Source organism: Halichoeres trimaculatus, unplaced genomic scaffold (assembly GCF_033239565.1).
Source record: "Halichoeres trimaculatus isolate MK-OKI-2021-1 unplaced genomic scaffold, fHalTri1.1 fHalTri1_scaffold_11, whole genome shotgun sequence".
NCBI lineage: Eukaryota > Metazoa > Chordata > Actinopteri > Labriformes > Labridae > Halichoeres > Halichoeres trimaculatus.
Window position 1 is genome coordinate 3,865,488 of NW_027437189.1, and position 20,236 is coordinate 3,885,723.

General features: G+C 38.5%; 2 protein-coding genes and 1 long non-coding RNA gene across 5 annotated transcripts in view; 2 read left to right on the forward strand and 1 right to left on the reverse strand.

The window, feature by feature from the left end:
- The window catches only part of LOC141799765 (uncharacterized), a 47,881-nt gene extending 28,605 nt beyond the window's left edge, over window positions 1-19,276 (reverse strand). Inside the window, exons 1-5 of one of the 3 annotated variants that reach the window (XM_074682120.1) lie at window positions 19,189-19,276; window positions 3,382-3,505; window positions 2,685-2,744; window positions 2,413-2,475; window positions 2,213-2,340 (exon numbers count right to left, since the gene is read on the reverse strand). In XM_074682120.1, coding sequence (XP_074538221.1) covers window positions 2,213-2,252 — 40 coding nt within the window. In that variant the 5' untranslated portion in view covers window positions 2,253-2,340; window positions 2,413-2,475; window positions 2,685-2,744; window positions 3,382-3,505; window positions 19,189-19,276. The remainder of the gene's footprint in view (window positions 1-2,212; window positions 2,341-2,412; window positions 2,476-2,684; window positions 2,745-3,381; window positions 3,506-19,188) is intronic. The other 2 variants (XM_074682121.1, XM_074682119.1) reach the window with 2 other exon arrangements.
- Window positions 2,948-5,970, forward strand: LOC141799766 (uncharacterized). The gene is made up of 3 exons (XR_012599261.1): window positions 2,948-2,979; window positions 5,644-5,710; window positions 5,924-5,970. It is a non-coding gene; the product is annotated as an uncharacterized LOC141799766 (long non-coding RNA).
- LOC141799815 (uncharacterized) lies at window positions 9,423-12,110 on the forward strand. The gene is made up of 3 exons (XM_074682186.1): window positions 9,423-9,521; window positions 10,258-10,272; window positions 11,489-12,110. The coding sequence occupies exons 1-3, from the start codon at window positions 9,515-9,517 to the stop codon at window positions 11,929-11,931; spliced, it is 465 nt and encodes a 154-aa protein (XP_074538287.1). The 5' UTR covers window positions 9,423-9,514; the 3' UTR covers window positions 11,932-12,110.
- Window positions 19,277-20,236: the final 960 nt, after the last annotated feature.

Below are 20,236 nucleotides of genomic sequence, written 5' to 3' on the forward strand. Positions count from 1 at the left end.
TGATCAGACTCTCAAAAGAAAAAAAATAATTATCATTTTTGTCACCCAGCTCCACTCAGATTCTCCCAGAATCCTTCATTGTCTCTCCTGCATAGACCCTGACTGCAACTGCTACCAATGGCTGCGACGGAGGAATTTTGGCTTCAAAACCGCACAATGATAAATGGCGGAGCCATACTGTCCACTCTATATACAGTCTATGGCTCATATTATATTCTATGTTTTTTTAAGTTTTAAAACTTGTTTTTTTGTCATGGCGTGTATGTGATTTTTTTTCTGCAGCCAGCCTCATGTTGATTCTCAAGCAACAGCAACTAAGCTAACTAAGCTTTATTTTTCTAAACCCGATGTTGACCCTTGATTTTGACCAAAGTGCTTTATAGTCCAGAAAAGAGTGCAAGCACACAACAATAAACAACACAAAATATTGACATTAAATTGCAAAATAAAGGAAATCTGTTTGGATTTTGATGTCTTCATCTCAAGGAGAGATGGGTCTTCAACAGATCTGACTCCAAGCTGTGAATCATCCACGTATCTCAGAGGTCAGTTACAGACGGTTAGTTGGACGCTTGGTCAGTTTGTTGATACAGAGGCAAAGCAGCTCAAGTCATACCGTTCAATTGTTAGGTCTAAGAAAAAGCCTTTGTTCATTTGTTCCCCAAAACATCCATCAGTGGCTTTAAAAGCATGATGGACCTAACATGAAGTGAAACAGCTCAGGTAGAAAAATGACAGGTGGCTTTTAAAAAAAAGAGGATAGTGGTTGATGTTGGTGAAAAGCTGCTTGTTCAGTGTGTTGTTTCATTTCCTCTATGTTGTGACTGAAGGTTTGTAGAGAGTTTTAACAGATTAATGATGATTATCAGGCTACATACACTCTGTGCATACATGAGAATAATGTTTCATCACTGTCACCAGTATCATAAGTTGCTACGAAATGAATTTTGCTTTACCGTAATTACTGCGGCAAAGCATACACATAATTAAGTCCAAGTAGTGGTTAATCTATATGGGAGATTAATTTCTCCCAACATGAGAAGACACTTTTTTGCCACAGCCGTTCTGAAAATACACCTTTAAGTCCAGTAGCACTGAGTCAGTGACATGAAGTAAACATTTACCGCGTGCAGAAAGTGAAACAGCTGGAGTGTGTGTGTGATGACGGCTACCCTGTTTACGACACAGGCTGTACATCTATAGGTAAGTGTCTATGGTCAAACCTCAAAACCTAAAATGTGATACAACCATTTTTTAACAAAAGTAGTAGCATCAAAATAAACGTTTTGAAGCAAACTGAAACCGTAGTTTGTGGACTATGAGCCGCTACGTTTTTCACGCGCTTTGAATCCTGCGGCTTAAACAATGGTGCGGCTAAATCACAGAGTTTTACGGTCTAACAAGCTTCATAGCCTCATAGCATCAAAACCAATAAATGTCTTGATTGTTTTCATTATCAATAAAATTTGTGCCAATGAAAAATGTGAGTTTTGACAGAGTTTAGGCATAAATAACCAGCTTGCTCCATTGCGTCCAGCTGGATTGACTGCTGTCATGTCAGCAGGTGTTTCTGCTGATGGGAAAGGGACAACAAGCGTTGTGTTAGTTTGCTTTAAGTTTGTTTTCAATTTTTTTGACCAATAAACATGAAGCTACAAAATGCCTTTGATAGACTCTGGTTCTGAGGATGAAGCCTGAGCGCTGTCCAGAGCCACATCGTGTTGTTCCTCTGGGACAGGTTGTTGTTTTTACTCCTTGTGAGTGATGATGATAAATATCTAAAAACAGCATAAAATGATTCATGAATCATACCTTAGATTGATAAAGCTGTAGACCGAGCAGCTGCTTCAAAAGTTTTTGTTTTTTTAAGTCGTGGTTCAGGCTCTGAGTCTGAACTCTTTTCCTGGCTGATTTCATTGTTGACTGTTTTTATTGTCTTTATCATCATTTTTATTGTTTTCTTATTATTGTACACTTTGAAATTTGCCCACAGATGTAAAGTGCATTATAAATAAACTCCATTATTATTATTATTGTCCGACTCTCTTGCTTCTTCCTGGTTTCTGACCACGTCCCCTCTCACAGCTACCAGCTTCTCGACCTGTTTGACCTTTTTCTAAATTAAAAAAAAAATCTGTCCCAAAGTGTCGGAGATCGGGGAGCCGGATACAGAAAAACGCAGATATTACAGTTCCTTCAAATCCCAACCTACCTTCACCTCTTTCTCTTTTGTTCTGTCTCTTCCTCCACATTCTCACACACCGTCTCTCACATGACGAACGTCCGTCCCACCGTGGTTGTCACTGTGGTTTTGCTGGTTGCTGTTGTCTTGTTGCTGTTCTGCAAAAGAAAGATAGGTGAGACTCTGTCTAACCAGTCAGTGAGTATTGAGTAAAACAAGTAGATCCGTACGCTGTGTTCTCAGGTTTGGACACCAGAGGGCAGTAAGGAGACAGAAGCATGGAGGCAACTTTCCTGAAAGTCACAAACCTTTGAATGAGCCCAAAACCAATAACAATGAATGACAAAACAGTGCTAGTAATATCTCAAAAGTAATTGGAATGAAAAAATAACTACTGCCCATGCTATATATTTGAAAAAGTAAGAAAATAAAGTGTTAAAGTGTAAGTGTAAAGGGAGTGCTAATTAAACCTTGTTAATTCTAAAGTTAACTTTTCACTCACCTTGATTTCTGATTGAAGGATGACAATCTTTTTTTTTCTTTTTTTCAAGGCTCCTCAGATCTAAAAAAATAACAGGTAGGCAAACAGTATTTCAAAATTTAATGTTTTTTACATTTTGAATAAGACGGCCTGCTTTTTCAAGATTTTCTAAATCATAGTAAAAATAAAACTTGTGAATATTTCTACACCTAAAAGAGTTACTTGTGATAATAAGTTGTTACAGCTTAAAATGCCACCTGTGGATGAGCAGAAGACAAGACTTTCTTTTTCTTTCTGACCGAAACGGACGATGAGAGTAAGTCAAACGATGTTTTGTTTTATTTTTGTAAAAATGAACCAAATTATCCACATTGGTGTCAAGTATTCAGTCTAAACGTGTCAGTGAAAGCCTGATTACTCACAAATCAAAGAAAACGTAGAGGAAATGGTCCAAATACTTCATTACTTTGTGGTTAAAAGCTGAAGTTTAAAACAAGCTGTGACCCCCAGTTAGGGTCTGACTAATTCCTGAAGCGACCGTTAGTATCCCTTAAGGTTCTATTGCAACGGAAAGGCTGTGAGCATTCCAGTAAATAGACCGGTATCCTGGATCGTTCTGGAAGGCTTTAGCAGGTTCGTGTGGCAGAAAGCTAACGGTAAGGCTAGTTATTATTGAACTAGATTGAAAACATTTATCCAACACTAAATGTAAGCTTACCTCGGTCTGGAGACATTTATAGGCAGCGAGTATGGGATAACCGTTGTGGATATGAATAACTTCGCGGGCTCCTGATGAAAGCTTGTTTGTCACCGGCGCCATCTTGTGGTCTCATGACGAAGCACTAAAGAGCGAAAGAACATGTTTATCCCTCTTAAATTCACAGGGTTTTTTGTATTTTAAGCTGCTTTTTACAGGAGACACCCATAAAATTAGAAGTTCCGACTTGTTGGAATAAAACTTTGACTTTTAGGAGAAAAATATTAAATTAAACCATGTTTCTGTCAGACTTATAAACCTGGAACTGTCCAACATCTGGGATTAGCTTACAGCAGTTCACCTAAATCACAGTTAAGATGAACATTAACACCAAATGCAGTCATACTTGATCAACTTTTGATATATTTTACATGATTTAATTTATAAATTCTTTATTTAAAAGTGGTTTAAAACAATAATTTTGCCCTAGATAGGAGGGCAAACATAAAATAACAGTTTTGTGTTGCTGAACCAGTTGCTGAATGTCATTATCTCGAGACTACCAAGCTTGTTTTTCCAAGATAAAGGACCTAAATTGCCTCAATCGTGTGGGCAGCAGGCTGACAATGCATTGATTTTAGATATGTGCCAAGTGTCCCAGAAAAACAATAGTAAATGTGTACCACTGAGAGCTATCATTTTTAAATTCAGCATTTCACTTCTGTTTTGTTGCTTACATCAAGTTTCAAAATGTGTTTTTATTCTTCATAAAACAACAAAGTTGTAGTTTGCACGCACTTAGTGTATTAAGTGCTCATTAATTAAGATCTTAGCAGATCAGGCCCTAAATGCACTCACATGTGTTTGATTCTGCTAATATAGTCACTTGTTTAAGGTTTATTCCTCTCTTCAGCCACAGCACTTAGATGTTGAGTCTGAAGCTTTCACTTTCACTTACTGTTTCCAGTAATTGGCTGGTTTCATATCACTGCTCTGCGGATATGACCCCTCCCAAGCACACTGCAGCTGGGCACAATGATAATATGATCAGTGCTTTTATCTTTGGCATGTCTCTTGCTGTAGGTTTGGACTTCTGAGTGCAAAACAGAGTGCTAACTGGAAATTCAAATACACTGATCAATCAAGCTCATTGACTAGTTTGACCCCCATAGGTATAAAAGGCTTTTTAAATCTGTTTAGTTTGCATCCATGCTTTATTCAGCATGGCCTGTTCGTACATACTCTGAATGGAGAAGTGACCTTTAGTGCCAATGATGTTCCCAGCAATTTATTCTTATGTTGAACAGACAGGTTTCCAAACCACGCTGTGATGCTGTACCTAAATTAATAAATAATTAAACTCTCTAAGACGGCCCTATAACACATCAACATGAATTTCTGGTCAACTCCATGAAGTCTGAGGCGGCGTAGGAAGTGCAGCCATTGTTGTGGTCTGCTACGTGTGTGCTCCAAGGGAGTGCATTGTCTATAAAAACACAGAGGTATTTGTAAGACTGCACCTGGGGAATGGCTTGATTGTGGATGACCACAGGCCTATGGTCCCCCACCCCTCGAGGGTCAAACACCATTTCCATTTGTTAAAATGGGTCACGGTCATAATGGCATCCTCAGTGCTTCTGTTACTCCGGTAGGCAAACTGGAAGGGGTCTAAAAAACAACTAACCTCAGATTTAAAAAAATTAACTGTAATTTTCTCAAAATACTTAATAACTAATGAAGTCAGTGCAACAGAACTATAGTCATTGTTCTCTTTGCAGCTTGTTTCTTTAGCACACCTGGCAGCCCGTTGCTAAGACATCTCTGTAATAAGATAAGACTCCTTATCTTGTCTTGATGTTGGGTTTCTGCTAATATAATTTCATTAACATTTACGGGTCTAGACCTGAGATAACATTTGTTATGATTTGGCGCTATACAAATAAAGATTGAATGATTGATTAATTGTAATGTGTGACGTTAGTGAATCCTGGTTATGTCCTGTCCTGTTCATTTTTCTTCTGCTTTTCTGTCCTTTTTCTGTCTGACAGTTAGGCTCCAGTGTCCACCATCACTATAAAATGAATCACACAAATCGTTTTCAGCAGAGAAAAACACAGATCTCTCTCTACTCACTACTAACTTTGTCAGCTAGTGTGGTGTTGTCAAAGAGACTTTGACATGTCGTAAATAATTGAAAAGCTCTCCCTTCTGATGGTCCTAAAGCTGTTGTTCAGTTTTATCGTTTTGGTTTCGCTTTTCCTCGGCTATAAAAACCACACACAGGAGCGGTCACTTCACTTCACTGAGAGCAGGCATCACAACACATCTCCACATCAAGACTCCTCATCAGGTAAGAAAAACAACACCACAGGTTCATCAAGCAAACCAAGAAAAGAGAGTCAAACAACTTTTAACTATGAGAATATAATTTGTGTTTTTTCTTTGCTCATCATTTATTACACATTTGATTTTTTTTCATTTTTAATTCACTTTTAGACTTGGAATGAAAAGAAGTCACTTCTCTGAATTAGATAGTGACAGTGTTTCTTTTCCTTTTCCCCAGGCCTTCGCAAAGAAAGTCAGTAACACTTCTTTAGGAGCAGTGTTGTGTGAGTCAAATCATTTTTTAAATAGTGTTAATAGACATGGAAGTGGGTCAATGACGTGACGCCCACTTTTTTGGTCCGACTGATTTTTTTTCTGTTGAAAAAACACTCAAAATACATAAAAAGAGAGCATTTAAGTGTTGTACCTTTTCCCATATACAGAACCACTATAATTTCTCCAAAAATTTTAGTTATAAGTAATTTTTCTGCTATCTGAAGTCTCAAAACATCATGTGGCGTGACCGTCAAGCCTTGACTTCTATTCGAACAACTGGTTTAAAATCACTTTAAATCCATTCGAATATATCCCTCTGCCTATTTGGCATCATTTCTAACATGTTTTGCATTCATCAAAAAAATATGAAGCATTTACCCATAAACATCTATCATAATATAAAAACAATTTTGTCCCCAGATTTTCATTTTTTATAAAATATCATCCGGGGCGACCATCAAGAAAACGCAATTTTGGGACTTTTATTTTGAAACCACCTCAAGGACAAGTTATGGCATCAGCCAGACACATCTAAGGGATCCAGGGAAACAACTGGAAGGTTGCTAAGTCTATTTTATATAAGTAAATAAATCTATCTTTTAACTACTTCTATGTAGTGAACACTTTTGAGTATCATGTGGGGCGACCGCCCCAAAACTGGGAATAATACGTTTTTTCTGCAAATTGGTATTTTGATGGTAAAGTTGTGAGGGACATGTCATAACAAGAGGCCAGTTTGGTTTCTGTAGTTAACTGTTGGCCTGTTATATTTGAGTAAACTTGAAAACATCATCTGGGGTGACATAATATCACGTGGGGCGACCACTGCTGAGGGTTTTAAATGATAGATTTATGTCCTGTATTTGTAGTTTCAGTGTATTTTTATTGTATAATTGATATATTTACATAAAGTCCATTGTTAAAGCATAACTCTTGGTATACTATCTTTTTTTAAAAATGCAGTTACCTTTGGGACTGAAGATGATAGATAAATCAACATCATGGCCAGGTCTAGTGGTCAGAAGCAGTACTGCAACCAACTTTGGTTCACGTTGTGAAGCAAGAACTCATCTCCAAATCTGTCTTTTTATGGAGGCAAATCTTGCTACACACAACATGTCCCAGTGAGTGTGCTGAAGCGAAGGCCTGTTTATTGCTACTTGCAGCTTTAATTAGGACCTGAGCCCCAAGCTGAGAAAGCTTTACGCCCGAAAACTATCATGCCAAGAACCACAAAAAAGTTTCTAATCGATATGATGGAGTCAAACAGAAAGTTTGTTCATTTGAGTTAAACGTCCAAACTTGATGATTTTGAAAAGCTACACAAGCCTGTCCTTCTTAATCTGTTCATTTAAATACTGATACTTGTTCAAATGTTGGTAATGTTAAAGAAATTTATTAATTTTGAGATAAATCACGGTTGCCTCAAATGAATTTTTTTGAAGGCTGTATCTTTTTAATTCAACTTAAAACACTAAAATCTCTTAATTTGTGTTTTTGCATAAATGTATATGTACTCTACATTCCAAATGTTTGATCAATGGCCAAATATATCCTTATTTTTAGTATTTTATAATTGGCCTGCTGAAAAGCCTTATCTGTCAATGACCCAATGTACATCATATTCACTTAACCCCTTACTGCCTTAATTAATTCACAGTTATATTAAAAAAAAAAGAAAAGTTTTGTGTGTTTTTGAATTCTTACAGATCTAAACTGAGTGGGGATTGTAAATTTGAATAAAGCACATACAATATTATTATTATCATCTGGTATCAAGAGACACCTGAGGGACAGGTGGGCTTTAAATCAGTCTGTAATGATGGAACAGGAAGGTTTGAAACCGAATGGTCATTTACTGGATGCATGTGTGATCAAATGTTGGGTCTTTTTGTTTTATGTCATCATGAGACAGGATTGTATCACGGCGCAGGATTTGGCCAAGAGATGGAGGTTGGTGTGGCATTGAAAGGGCCAAACTACAATGCAGGAGTTGAAGTGACTGCAGAAGATGGATTTAAAGCCGGTGTGAACCTTGAAGCATTCAGCTTGTCAGTTACTGGTGGTCCAGTGAAGGCTACAGTCGGTCTGTCTGCAGACACCGGCGTGGGTCTCAGTTTGACCCATGTGGAAGCAAAGGTGCTGGGGACTGGCTTCTCCTTTGGCCGTAAAATGGGAATTTCTTTGCTTGGCACCGGCTTTGAATTTGAGCTGTGGTAAAATGTGGCCTTCTGCTTTCTGTAACAACAGTGAAATCTCTGTTATCTCTGTCATAATCCAATGCTGCAATATCTTTGAAAAAGCTGCCGTCTCATCTTTTTTTACTTTTTACTGTGACTTTTTGTCAAGTTTCAGATTCTAAAATTGCAGTCTGGGTAAGTAGGGGAGAACAGCGTGGGGAAGGGGATCAATTTTCTCCAGATTTATGTTCAGGGAATCAGTCCCAGGATTTATTTATTTTTTTACTCTAGAGCTAAGTAAGATATTTTGATTCATCAGTGTGATTTTGTTTGTTTCTTTGTTGGTTTGCTGTATCTTCCTGTGGTAACCTAAGTGACAGATCTTATTCTCTTTTATTTTCTTTTATTCCCTTTTATTTGCTTTTATTGTTTTTACAATGTTTTTCTTTTATTTGTCTGTTTTTACTTTTCTGTTTTTATCATTTCATTTGATCTACCTGTACAGCACTTTGTCTACAGCTGTGGTAGTTTTTGAAAGTGCTCTATAAATAAAGCTGGTATGGTATGGTGTGGTATGGTATGGTAAGTGGGAAAAAACCTTTAAAAATAATTAAATTTCAGTTCAAAGACTGCAACCTGATTTTCCGTTTTCTTTCTCTGTTCCTGTGTTGAGACGCTCTGGTGGTGAGACAGGAGAAGTCACTTTGTGTTATTTCCCAGTACCCCTAGACTGGGTCGTAACAGTTCATCACCAATGATTCACAAATAAAACCTGAAAAGATGTAATCAAACATGTTTTTCTGTGCTATTCCTGAGGCAACATGCTAACACAATTTGAAGTTAACCATGTTTAACTGTGTTTTGAAAATGACCTTTAAATAAAACTATTTCAAACAGCTCAGAGTCAGTGTTTCTTGATAACTCTACAGGGTTTTGACCAACTTTATGTAGACTCTACACTGCTCACACAAAACCGTTTGGGGTGTCCCAACACAACGACCTCAGTCTTTTTCTCATAAAGGTGAAAGACTTTAAAGCTGAACTGAGAGTTCATTTTTTAGACAGTTAAAGCTCTTAGAGGGTAAAAGGAGCAAGCATGAACCTGCTCCAGACAAAAACATCTGGCCTGGGTCTGAGCACTAAGAATTATATATTACAATTCATCTGTATTCAATGAGAGGGAAATGTGACCCCCTCCCCTCCTTCTTCAAGTTGTTTTTTTTCCTAGCTTCATACTTTCAGTTTCATTCTTGCTCTGAGCTATAAAAAGGATTACCCATGACATCCTCTCACAGCCACACCCAGGAGATCAGAGCTGCTGCTGCTGCTGCTGCTTCTTCTCCTCTTTGTCTACGAGCTCTTCAAACCCAAAGATGTCAGGTAGGTAAACATCAGCAACAAGAAAGACTGGAGAGACATTAGACATTAAATAAGATGGAATGAGGATAAAAGGAGAAAAGGGTTTAGTTAATGATGTCTGTCTGTAACGTTATGAAGAAAATCAAATACTTGAAAAACATTTTTAAAGAAAAAAAAACTGGACCCAGGCTGATTTGAAGTTAGAGACCATTACATTTAGGAGAAAATGACCTTTAACAGGTTTCACCTTTATGCACCAGACGTCAACGTCCGAATCTGCCTTAAATGTCAGAATAAAAAAAAAAAAATCTAGTGGCTGATGGTGGTTTTAATCAACCTCTGTATGAACGTGTCTGTGCCTCAGAATGACGAGTCCTGGTGTGTGTGTGTGTGTGTGTGTGTGTGTGTGTGTGTGTGTGTGGATAGGACTGCCAAAGTGCTTGGTCATGTTGTCAGTATAACAGTTTAGAGACTGATCAGGGACTGATGATAATCTGTTTCCATCACCATGACAGAAGCAGCTGATAATGTGGGAAACAGCAGAGAATTGTGCCTTATAAATAAAGTTGAGTTGAGCTAAGGTGTGTAAGATGTGTGTGTGTGACCCACTTGTGTTAGTGTCAGTAGCCATGTCACAGTCTCAGGTTATAATCAAAAATTTATTTAAATCTGAATTTGTTTTGTGCATTTTGTGAGTTTTGCAGAAATGTTTAACTTGCCGACATAAAGACTTGTTTTCTTTCTTTCTTTGTTTCAGACCTTGGTAAAGAAAGTAAGTAAATCTTTTCTTAAAGTTATTTTTTTCAATGACGTTTTTGTTTTTGTTTTGGGAGGGGGGGGGTTGCTAGGAAACAAGATTTTTCTTCTTTCTGCTCCTTTTCACTCATTTTGAGACTTATTTTCACTTGCATTGTGCTTCTATTTTTATGAGAGAAGAAAAGAGGAAATACTAAACAAGGAAAACCTCTTTTTAACGTGCCTATTAGAGCTTTGAGCTTTAGGACTTAAGTTTGTGTTTTTATAATGAAAAATCTGAATTCTGTAACAATCTGAAATGTAACTTTATAAAAGAATAGAACAGAATAGAACTTTATTGTCATTGTAACAAGTACAACGAAATTAAAGTCACAGAAGCAATCAAGAAAACAAAAGTAAGAACGTGTATAGAAAGTGCAAAAAGCTCCATAAGAAAATAGATGCTGACAGCTTGTCCATCATTGTCCAGTCAGCCAGCCTCCACCTCCACAGGGTCCAGGACTGAGCTTCTTCAGCAGTCTGTTCAGTCTCTGTCTCCTGAATCCTCCGTTAGCCATGTCTGTGAATAGCATGATGCTGCTCTGCCCTCTGGTATTCCCTCTGTTGCTGGGTTAGCACAGCTAGCTCATCCATCTTGTTGGAGATAGATCTTACGTTCCCAATAACGATGGATGGAAGGACAGGTCCATGTCGTCACTTCTTAGCTCACACCTGAGAACCAGCACGTCGTCCTCACCTCCTTCTCCTCACCTTGTGGGGAAACATCAGGCCTTGCACCAGTTAGCATTGACATGCTACAGGCTGCTAACAGCTGAGGTCACATGTAAACAATGCAGCCATGGTTACATGTAGGATCTCCAGACAAACACAGGAGAAAAAGTAAAAATATCGCTGAAGCCACAAAAAGTTTGGTGTCCTGAACATCATGTGTCTTTTCATTTCTTGCTCCTGCAGCTGTCAAAAGCAGTCTTGCGGTCGATACACCCTCTGACCTACACAGAGTGTAGGGATTTTGAAGAAACTGAGAAATGTTCAAAAATACAATTAAAAAAACCCCAACAAGAATATTCTGAGAAGTTGACCAAAAATGTAATTTAGTGGCCGAACCTTTAAAGATTTCAGGGACCCTGATCACCTCCTTTATTTCTTAAATGTTTTATTTTCTCATAAATCATTTTTCAAACAGTTTTTCTAGTTTTAATATTCATATTTTTCTGTTTTAATTTATGCAGTTGTCCAAAAGCGCCTCGAGGTTGGCGATGGAGAACACACTGACACATTGGACCGACCTGCAAGAGCTTACGCCACTGATGCCTACGCTGAAGCTACGACATTTGAAGACACAGACAAGTCAGGAGCGTTCGCCGGTGCAGGATTCGGCCATGCTCAAGCTGAATGGCAGGGTTTTAATGCTGAGGCAAACGGACCCAACGCCAGCGCAGGGTACCAGGCTAGTGATGAGGGAGCCAGAGTCATGACCAAAGCTGAGCTGGTCAGTGCGTCTGCCTCTGCTGGTCCTGCCAAAGCTACACTGGGTCTGGCACTGGACACTGGATTTGAGCTGGGACGGTCTGGGGTAGAAGCAAAGTTCCTGGGAACTGGCTTCTCCATCGGCCGTAAAACTGGCTTCTCTCTGTTTGGTTCTGGGTTTGAAATCGACTTTAGCAAATGGTGAATGTTCCATTTTCATGTCTAGTTATTTTCACGACCCATACCTCGTGATATATTTACTCACATTATCATTAACTGAGTCTTCCAAAATATTCTCTGTGATTTTCTCCTGTCCAGAAAATAAAGTCTCTGTTCTTCCTGTTCGAAAGTTTTCATATTGTGTTATCCAAATAATAATAAATAAACGCCATTCAAAATTTATGGAACATCCTAATTTGTCACGTTTTTTGTTACTTTGTTGTTTACAGTCAGACATCTCATCTCCTTCATCTGTGCCCAGTCATTAGCAGTCAAATAACTCATCCATTCATTTACTTTACAATGCTTCCAAAAAGCCTTGTAGGAGGACAGGGCTTAAATTGAAGGAAATGTGGGAACACCAGACCTAATTTAGAAAAATGTATATGCCACTGGTGTTGTATGTTTCTGGAAGGGATTAAACTGAACAGAGTAGCCCCTCAGGGATAAATGAAGTAGTTTGAAATCTGAAAGTATCTTAGAAATGTGTGAACATGGGTCTGACCTTGTCAGCTTTCTGGTAAATAGACTGGTATCAGGGATCTTTCTAGAATACTTTGATATATTTGAGATTTGCCATGGGGAGCTCGAGGTACCGATTATTAACATTAATTTAATATCAAATGTAAGTTTACCACAGTCTGAAAACAGTCACTGTTGTTAATATACATAACTTCACAGGCTCCTGACATAAGCTTGTTTATAACTGGCGCCATCTTGTGGTCTCAAAATGACAAAGCACCAAAAAGCTAAAGAACATGTTTATCCCTCTTAAATTCAGTGTCTTCAAACGTCTTGCTGCTTTCTACAGAAGACACTAAGATAAAATTAGAAGAACCAAATAAAAGATGAACTTCTGGAAGAGAAACGTGAAATGAAGCAAGTTTTCATCAGGCCTGGAGCTGTCTAACATCTGGAATTGGCAGGATACATTCATACTTACTAAACTCATGATATACTGTACTACTTTTCTTATAATTGTTTGAGAGAATTAAAAATACATTTGCCATAAAAAAAAGAGGACAATGACATTAAATGACAATTTTGTTTTCTAGAAGCCCTGTAAGTTTGAAGGGAATGGATAACAGGGCACATCAGGGTATGGTCTGAGACTGTCTTTGAGAAGTCACGTCTTGCTCCCACAGACGTCAGAACAATCCCCAGGGTAAATCACTGGTGAAGTGTGACGCTTTCACATGTTTGTGGCTAACAGGTTCTGATGGTATAATGAAATTATGTAGATGTGCTTAGAACAGACCCAAATGTGAGGAGGGGATCTCTAGTCTCAAGGTTCACCTTCCACATGGCTTATCTATATGTAATGCCACATCACCATATACTGTGGACTGCTTACAGCTGATAGACTCAGACGCTCTTTAAGGTCACAATTGTGCAATCTTGTCTGTCACACTGTATATATACCCTGTTAACCTGAATTAAGTTGAGAGTTCAAGGACTGAACCAAGCAATCGTTTGCTGTCTTCTGTCTTTCTCCCTTTGACCCTGGAGCAAGGGAGGTTCAGAGCTTTAGTAAGAAAACCCTGGAACCACCTGGCCTGCTAGACCATCAACCAGACCATTCATTGTGGTTTTGGACTGCTAGAGCTGTGGCACACATACTATGAAAAAGTAAACAACAATAAAAACTAGACAATTTCCACGGAAATCGTGAGAGGGGCTCGGGCGGTTGGGCTTCTTGCATTCATGAAACAGTTCAGAAACAGATGTCACCAGACCTTGTTTTGGACTGACTGGTGTGTGTGTGTGTGTGTGTGTGTGTGTTTGTGTGTGTGTGTTGGCTGTTTAGGCATAATAAACACACACATGTGTTTCTCTGTCCCTCTGACCTCATAACTCAGTATGCACAGCTGTGTGGTTACCATGGTGATTATGATGTCACAATGGGTGACTTTGGAACTCTGGAACACCTTTGTGTCCATTAATCTAAAGCAGGAGTATTGGGTTAGATATGGGTCTGAAAACCCTGCATTTTTGCTAAAACCCTAAGGGCTAGGAGAAAAACCGTAACATCGTGAGAATCTGGAGACTCTGATGAACACGATGATGCATTTCCCAATGCAGTAGAGTGAAAATTGAGGGCAGGACAGCGATCTACAAATGTAGTTATGAATGAAGCTGAGAAGAAAAAAGGTCAGAAAATTACATTACACGCAGATTACAGGCACGTGAGGTTTACTCAAACATTTGGGCATTTTTCTGGCAAAACAGTACATATTTTGCCAAAATTCTTACTTGGTAAGAAGCAGGAGAAGTGAGTGAACATTTTAATGTATTTTTTATTTTTCTACAATGAAAATTTTGGAATTTATAACAATTTGTTTGAGAAAGTTGTAACGTGCTCGATTAGTCTCCCTGACGGGCACAAGATGACGTAACGGTCGTGTCACTTTGAAATGAAATCGAATTGTAAAACTGAATCTGCCTTTTGTGAATTGAAATTGAATTCTGGGTTTTTGAATTTAAAGTATAAAAAGAGTTGAATTTTCATGGGTAAAATACAATTTCAAATTCAATTAAAAAAAAATAATTTCAAAACATTAAATTCCACACATCATGCTTTTTCAAATTCAATATTTTGATTCAAATTCAGTTTCTGATAGCACAAATATAACCTCATACTAGTGCTCTACCAACTCCAACCTCCCCTCACCAAGCAGAGCTTACATAACCTGGCTTTTATTTTTTTTTAACTGGGACTAATATGCTTTCTACGTCCTTGGGGTGCTGATGTATCCTGCTTGTTCTGGGGGCACCTGGACCCATTGCTCCACCCAAAGATAAAAGATGTTACATAAACAGCAGCTGTGACAAAGTTTAATGATTACCATCATTTTTTACAATGAGGCAGTGATTGTGGCGATGAATATTTTACCCGTCAGAACCTTGTTTCACAGTAATTACGAAAGTTAAGTTTTATACTTTTGGTTTTGGTTTTGCTCTTCAGGTATTTAAGCCCCACAACCTGGAGCAGAGCAGCAGCTGAGCTGAGAGCACGCAGCACACGACTCCTGCAGGCCAAGAAACTTCATCCAGGTAAGAAAGTGTATAATATGAAAATGTGTTTGTTTTGGTTCTGATTTAAAGCTGAAATTGTGTCTTTTTCTTTCAGAGTTCCCCAGACCTCAAGATGTCAGGTAGGCAAGCTCCACTTCCAGGAAAGACTGCATGCTGCTTGAACAGATAACAGAAACTTGAAAGCCTTCTTCACAGACTGATTTGAAACGATGGCCCAGTATTCTCTGAATTTGTTTTTGTGCACTTTGTGAGTTTTGCAGAAATGTTTACCTTTCCAAAATAAAGATTTTGTTTTTCTTTCTTTCAGATCTTGGAAAGGGAAGTAAGTGAATCATTTTTTGAACTGATATTTTTTTAAATAAAGTTTGTTGATAAGTTTTTGGGTAATTTTTGCAAGGAAAACCCTTTGACGTGTTCATTTGAGCTTTTCTGACTTAAGATGGTATAGGAAACTGTAACATTAAAAGTAACATTAAGTTAACTTCAAAAATATTTTCTGAAGACATGGAGCTCTTTACCCTACACACAAGAAAAACATTTCTAAACGTCTTTTCATTTCTTGCTCCTGCAGCTGTCAAAAACAACCTTGATTCACCCTCTGGCCTACACAGGGTGTAGGGCAGGGATGTCCAACTCGTGCCATGGAGGGCCAAGAGGCTGCAGGTTTTCTTTCCAACCAAGAACTCCACCAGCTGATTCCATTGATTACCTCACCTTCAAGCAGAGAGCAGGGGCTAATCAGTGGAATCAGCTGGTGGAGTTCTTGGTTGGAAAGAAAACCTGCAGCCTCTTGGCCCTCCATGGCACGAGTTGGACATCCCTGGAGTAGGGCATTTAAAGAAACTGAGAAATGTTCTTATATGCATTAAAAAAAACAAATCAAGAAAAATTTCAAAAGAAAAATCAATTTTCCAAGTGGTTTTTCTAGTTTTAATATTTATATTTTTCTGTATAAATCTGTGCAGTTGTCCAAAAGCACCTAGAGGTTGGCGATGGAGAACCCACTGACACAATAAACCGATCTCCAGACGCTTACGCCACTGATGCCTACGCCGGAGCTGGGACATTTGAAGGCAAAGGCAAGTCAGGAGCGTACGCAGGTGCAGGATTTGGCCATGCTCGAGCTGAATGTTCCGCGTTTGATGCTGAGATAAACGGACCCAACGCCAGCGCAGGGTACCAGGCTAGTAAAGAGGGAGCCAGAATCATGGCCAAAGCTGAGCTGCTCAGTGGTTCTGTCTCTGCTGGTCCTACCAAAGCTACACTGGGTCTTGCACTGGACACCGGACTTGGACTGGGGAGTTCTGGGATAGAATTAAAGTTCCTGGGAACTGGCATCTCTATTGGTCGTAAAACTGGCTTCTCTTGGTTTGGTTCTGGGATTGAATTTGACTTTGGAAAATAGAGAATAATTTATTTTAATGCTTGGTTATTTTCACAACCCATGCATTAACCCAGTCGGTCGGAATGTTCTGCGTAATTTTCTCCTGTCAAATAAAGTCTATGTCCAACTTGTTGCAAAGTTGCGTTTTGTTTGGTTTAATGATTGATGATTGGTTTATGTTAATTGTTCAAAGCAGGGGATGGCAGGAAGTAAGAGACAGAAAAAAATGACTTCTCTCATTTCCTAACTTCTGAAAGCATTTTTGAAAGTTAAAAGTTTTTTTTTCATAATTCACTGGCTGCAAAGCTTTTAAACACAAGATCATTTATATTCATTTTTAATTTTAGACCAGGATTAGCTTCTAAACTATGGTGTCACCAGTGGCGAACCGTGGCCCCAGCCACTGGGCCTTCAGTAGGACCATGGGACCACACGTGGCAATAAACAATCAAACAAAGAAATAAAAACAATAGCCAGAATCATGTGACAAGGAAGTTCAGTATATTGATAGTTTTGCAGGATTACAAATTTATCACGTGCCTGAACACTGAAACACCTAATACAACTTCAGACAATTAAAAAATTAAGATATAAATTAATAAAAAAAAATCAACTTAAAATCAATCACTATGCTCACAATGGGCCTCATTCACCAACAGTGCGTACGCACAAATTTGTGCTTAAATCGTGTGTAGCTTTAGTGATATACTGTATACTCTCCCAGTGTCTCCGCCTCATCCTCCTTACAATAATGTACTCCATCTTTTTAGATCACGTTAAAAATAAAGACTAAAACAGAGAAATATGGGAAATAACAGGTACATTCAGAGTAACATACATTTATTTCGTCTCTTTTTTCTCCGTCTTTTCTCTCCCTCTTTTCTTTGAATTAAATGAAATGAGAGAAGCCAGATATATACTCAGTATCAGATGTTAAGGCTGTTTATTGTTTAATTGTAAGATGTGCATCAAACTTCCAGCTGCCGTCAGGTTAACTTTCCATTATGACAAACAGCTTTAATCTGACATCAGATGTGACGGGACAGTTAATATAGATATGAATGTATATGCTGGTTCAGACGGTTACATTAAATAGTGATTGCTGTGATTGTTTATTGCATTAAAATGTGCCTGACACTTTGGAAACCTGCCTCTGAGGCGTGCGCACATGTGCGCTTGTCACCAAATTACAGCTGCGGAGGGTGCGCTCCACCCTGCGCCGAGGATAGACCAGGTTGGAGCTGGTGTGCTTTCAGCGCACTTTCAAGCTTTTCTTGAAAAGACAGCCTTGAAAACGGAGCTTAAAGTAATCCAGCAACCACACAGTGTTCTCCATTACTTTCCGCCATTTCTCTTCACGTTCTGCCAACTAGATCTTCTCTTTTCTTCTCACTCACTCACAGCTACAGTTAGGCGCTTATCCATTAAGTATCCCAGGAAGATGTCAGGAAATGATCCCGCCCACAACTTAACAAAATATGATTGGCTAAGACAGCTGTCATCGTCAAATTGTGTCCACATTCACTTGAGTTACACAGGCATTTGTTGCAGTTACTGAAGGCCCTTCCAGCCAGAATGTGTCGCTGATTTACCCAGATACCATCAAAAGGAAAATTGTGATTTGTCCATTTTCCATTTAGTTATATTAACCCACTGTTTGCCAGGACAAGTTTATAAAAATATTATAAAACTCATTGCTAGGATTTCAGTGAGTAAAATAAATAAATAAAAACAAAATAAAACAATTATTTAGGAGTACAAATATTTTTTCAAGATTTTGTATTAGGCCTTCACTGAATACCTTGAAGTCTCAGAGGGTTCCCTTCTGGTTGTCACCAATCATGTCCATAGGCCCAACCTTTAATCAACCTTTTTAATAGCACTTTTTAAAACAGCACATCAGACAACGATTGATACTGATTAATCATAGGCAAGGCGGCCGATATTAGTTTGCAGTCAAAGTGAAAATATTGGCGTAAAAATTACGATACAAACTCCAATGCTTCACTGCATTTAATGCCTCCAAGTATATGTTAATTAAACAGCTACCAGGCTTAGCAGTGTGTTTTATAAAGTTAAATGAAAATTTTAAAATAATAAATAGCTTAAGTTTTCTACAGTAAATAAAGTTTTCCAACACTTCTATGTAACTGTAATAAAACTGGACAGAATTGAGTTTGTGTTGCTTTTACAGGCATGTAATGTAGCTGAATTAATTTTCTGTTTGGTTGTACATGACTGATTTTAAATGACCATCTAGGGCTTCCGTAGCACAGACAGGGTTCTCCTTGCAAGGAAGCATCAACAGGCAGCTCCTGAATGTCTGCAGTTTGAGACATTTATCATTTTTAAGAGGCAGATAAACATATTCTGTGGGTATTGATAGGAGGAGTGATTTTTGTGTCTGTGGAAGTTAAAATAAGCTCACAGACAGTAAGTTAGTCACGATGCTAATTGCGTTAGCCCGTCAATGGGATTTTCCATTGACATTGGCATTAAGCTAGCGGACTTTCGCTAACCGAAGCTAGCTGGTTAAGAATCCCTTTCCTTTGCTCAGTTAGGCTGTGTATATAGTTTGCTGTCTGTTTTACTGAGTTTTTCTGTGTGTAGAGTCTAAATAAATGACCAAATCAACAACAACTGTCAATATTATCAGCGATCTTCATTCATGTGATCAACGGACACGTCTGGAGGAACTGTCAGTGAGCAGAGCTGCCGCTTATGTTTACGTAACGTTAACGGGTTTACAGTAACGTTAGTTGTGAGTTGTAGATGACTGGGATATTTATTACAATTTCAGGAGAGTCTGCTGCCTTAACTTACCTTCAAAACATTTCTCTCATTTCTCTGCTGTCCAGAGTTCCTCCTCTTGGCGAATCCTTATTTCGTCTGTGTTGCGTTGGTGTGTGAGAGACACAGCGCTGCATGCCCACAGCTTTGACTGCTGATTGGCTGTTACCCGAGCCATGGCTCTGCTTGTAACCAATCAGATGGCAGTGTGGGTGGGACAGTGCTGGGGAATAAGAAGTGACTGCAGACAGCGGCGCGGCTGCATCAGAGCCATAACAACACAATTTGGAGTTAGTTTCATATCGGCCATCGGATTAAAAAAAGCTGATGCCGATATTGTTATATATTTTTTAAAATAATTGACGTAATTTGATGTATGTTCAGGGGCGTATTTGGTCGTTAGGGGGCCCAAGGCAAACCCAGTCAATGGGGCCCTCCATGTCCTTGTAACTCCTCTTCCTCAGAGCTAGACTGGTCTTCCCTGGGTCCACTGTCTCTTTCCCAGAATCAAGGTATGAGACAGTGCTAATCTTGTACATGGTAACTTAACACAACTAAATGCATTTCCTCAAGTTCTGTACTTTAGTTTGATTTAGAAAAAAGTGAATCCATCATTTAGTCCACTTTGTCCTGGATTTGAAATCTTTTATGGTCAATTGACAGCTTATTTGTCCCACAGTGGGGAATTTACAGAGGAACAGAAACAAACAAGAAAGTATGAAGTGAAAAACATTACAATAGGTAAATATTGAAAAAACAAATTTAGTAAAGAAAAAATATGTTAATATCAAGCACAACATAAAACTGGAAACAAATCTACTGAAAGAGGTGATATTTACAGTTACCATACTTTTTGGTACTATTATTTTAAAGTTAATGTATTTTTATTGGACCCCCTGTCCAGTGAGTTATGTTTCCAAAAAAAGAGATTTTGTACAATAATGTTTATCACCAACTCAAAAAGTTTGATTTAGAGAAAATGATCCTGTTTCCTGGGCTAGACAAAGTCCTTAAAATCCTAAAAGTCTTATATGTTTATCTCAGATCTCAGAGCAACATTGGTTTTATTTCCCACTTGCTT